We start from the raw sequence: 2,827 nt of genomic DNA, 5'->3' as shown, positions 1-2,827 counted from the left end.
TAATGTGTGAACTGGAATATGAGAGATGTGGTTGATCTAGGATTTCAAGGGGAAATTCTAAAAGGTATGTTTTAGTGTATGTAAGGGAATGATGACTCACTATTGGATGTATCCTAAAACTCCAATGATCATTCACGCTCAGATATAGCAAAATGGATTATGTTGTGAGGAGTAACAGGAGATCTTAGTATCTGGACTCAATCAGGTCCTAGACGAGAATGAGACTTATCTTGTGAGTGGTGGGTAATAACTCTTTGAGGGCAGACTCTGCAGAGTTTGAAAACCACACACAAGTGCTTGCCACCAAGAGGTCAAATGCCACTTACATAGATTCAGATAATTGAGTCTAGTGTCAACTGTCTTTTCTGGGTTATTGTAATTTAGTGATTCTTGCTGAAACGCTAAATTGATACAACGTTTATGAATGAATTGTATGTTTCTTTTAATCAATTTAGCTGACCCTTTTTGTTGTTTTGTGTGTTTGTACTTGGTCACTTCTTTTGCAATGAGCATTATTGTGTGAGCAGAGAAAGATGCAGATGAATGAAGATGCTCCCATCTTGGACAGGAGTTGAGGCGGTAGAGTAGGACCTGTTGATAGTAGTATTTGCGTGTATGTTTTGTTTAGAGTTGGAACTCTCTTTTAACTCTATTTCCTTTAATGTTGTAAATATAGTCAGCATTACCATAGTTATTTTGAATGACTGGATTAATACTCTATTAACCTTCTTCTACTGTATTCTTTATTTTATCATGATTATATATTTTTTTTAGTAGTTCAACAACTATTAAATGGGATGTTACAAGTAAAATTTATAAATATTTTATATTAATTATATACCGAAAGATTTACAAGAGTAATTATTATTAACAAGTATGACGATAAATGAACATCACATTTTCTATTCAAAATTTCTTCAACACCAATAAAATAATATTTTTATTTTAAAATATAAAATAATTTAGAATGAATTAACTAAGAAAGTGAAAAAAAAAATTATTAAGTGTTGGAAATGGGTATTAAAATTAAGAGGTGTAGATTAAAATTTTTCCTATTAACAAATATACACACAGAGGAACAATTTTCTTTAAATTTTTCTCTTTCTCTTAACTATTCATCTACTTATTTTTACTCCAAAAATCACGTATAAGGAGGTTTTAAAATAAAATAAAAAGTAAAGAGTATATCTTGATGTGAGTTCTTCAACATTTATTATACAGAATTATGTTTAATTTTTTTCAACCAAGGCAGACAATTTAATAGCACAAAGAAAAGCTAATTGGAGCCATAGATGAAGCCACCAATAATAGACACATTACAACATCTTTGTTGAGAGGGAAATTGAAGTTATTGTGCAGATACAGCCTTTATTTTTAAGAACAATTGCATGCAGGAGGAGCAGATGGAAGTTGAAGTCTTAAAAGTGCTTCCCAAACCAAACAAAACAAAACTTTATCTGACAAACGACCCCTCTAAAGCACGTCACAGACGCCACTTGTTATTAGGTTTTCTTTGATGGTGGAAAGTGACCAAAAGGTGGGGGACTGCAACCTGGTGGATTGTATGGAGGTTCCAACACTGGTGGTGGTTTCACATAAGGGGGTGGAAATAGCGGTGGCGGCTTCTCATATGGAGGTTGAAATACTGGTGGTGGTTTTTCATATGGGGGTTGGTACACTGGTGGTGGTTTCTCGTAAGGAGGTTGATACACCGGCGGTGGCTTCTCATGAGGAGGTTGATACACAGGTGGTGGCTTAATGTAGGGAGGTTGATACACCGGCGGTGGCTTCACGTGAGGAGGTTGATACACGGGTGGCTTTTCGTGAGGAGGCTGATACACCGGCGGTGGCTTCTCGTGAGGAGGTTCATACACCGGTGGTGGCTTCACGTAGGGAGGCTGATACACTGGTGGTGGCTTCACATGAGGAGGTTCATACACCGGTGGTGGCTTCATGTAAGGAGGCTGATAGACTGGTGGTGGCTTCACATGAGGAGGTTCATACACCGGAGGTGGCTTCACGTAGGGAGGTTGATACACCGGGGGTGGCTTCTCGTGCGGAGGTTGATACACCGGTGGTGGCTTCTCGTGAGGAGGTTCATACACCGGTGGTGGCTTGACGTAAGGAGGTTGATACACTGGTGGTGGCTTCACGTGAGGAGGCTCATACACCGGAGGTGGCTTCACGTGAGGAGGCTCATACACCGGCGGTGGCTTCACGTAAGGGGGTTGATACACCGGTGGCTTCTCGTGAGGAGGTTGATATGGTGGTGGCTTCACATGAGGAGGCTCATACACCGGAGGTGGCTTCACGTAAGGAGGTTGGTACACCGGTGGTGGCTTCTCGTGAGGAGGTTGATACACCGGTGGTGGCTTCACGTGAGGAGGTTGATACACCGGTGGTGGCTTCACGTGAGGAGGTTGATAAACTGGAGGTGGCTTCACGTAGGGAGGTTTATACACCGGTGGTGGCTTCTCGTGCGGTGGTTTCTCATGAGGAGGTTTGTACACCGGTGGCTTCTCATGAGGGGGTTGGTACTCTGGTGGTGGTTTTTCGACAGGAGGTTGATACACTGGTGGTGGCTTCTCATATGGAGGATGGAACAGTGGTGGAGGGAGAAATGGGGGGTTATATAATGGCGGTGGTTTTTCAGTTGGTGGAGGTTCATAGATGGGTGGAGGTTCAGTTATGGGTGGTATCCCAATTGGGGGAGGCTCATAAATGGGTATGTTGAAATTGGCCACCGCTGGTGTAGTAACAAGTGCCACTCCAAGAAAGAGCAACAAGAGTGAGTGTGAAGAAGTCATGGGAACAGCTTGTGGTGGAA

General features: G+C 41.8%; 1 protein-coding gene across 2 annotated transcripts; it reads right to left on the bottom strand.

The window, feature by feature from the left end:
* Window positions 1–1,293: 1,293 nt before the first annotated feature.
* On the bottom strand, window positions 1,294–2,827 carry LOC114192766 (uncharacterized). Of its 2 annotated transcripts, XM_085675475.1 has the most exons (2): window positions 2,435–2,827; window positions 1,294–2,401 (listed from the first exon to the last, which is right to left on the bottom strand). In XM_085675475.1, exons 1-2 carry the CDS (start codon window positions 2,805–2,807, stop codon window positions 1,503–1,505), a joined length of 1,272 nt encoding a protein of 423 aa, XP_085531601.1. In that variant the 5' UTR covers window positions 2,808–2,827; the 3' UTR covers window positions 1,294–1,502. The 2 variants fall into 2 exon arrangements, with proteins under 2 accessions (XP_085531601.1, XP_027938379.2); XM_028082578.2 differs by having other exon boundaries at window positions 1,294–2,827.

Source organism: Vigna unguiculata, chromosome 7 (assembly GCF_037176805.1).
Source record: "Vigna unguiculata cultivar grain cowpea cultivar isolate G323 ecotype 2 chromosome 7, ASM3717680v1, whole genome shotgun sequence".
NCBI lineage: Eukaryota > Viridiplantae > Streptophyta > Magnoliopsida > Fabales > Fabaceae > Vigna > Vigna unguiculata.
This window is presented reverse-complemented; position numbering and strand designations above follow the sequence as displayed.

Bases quoted from the DNA above. Each gene is read 5' to 3' on its own strand.
- LOC114192766 (XM_028082578.2), bottom strand. From the start codon at position 2,807: ATGACTTCTTCACACTCACTCTTGTTGCTCTTTCTTGGAGTGGCACTT.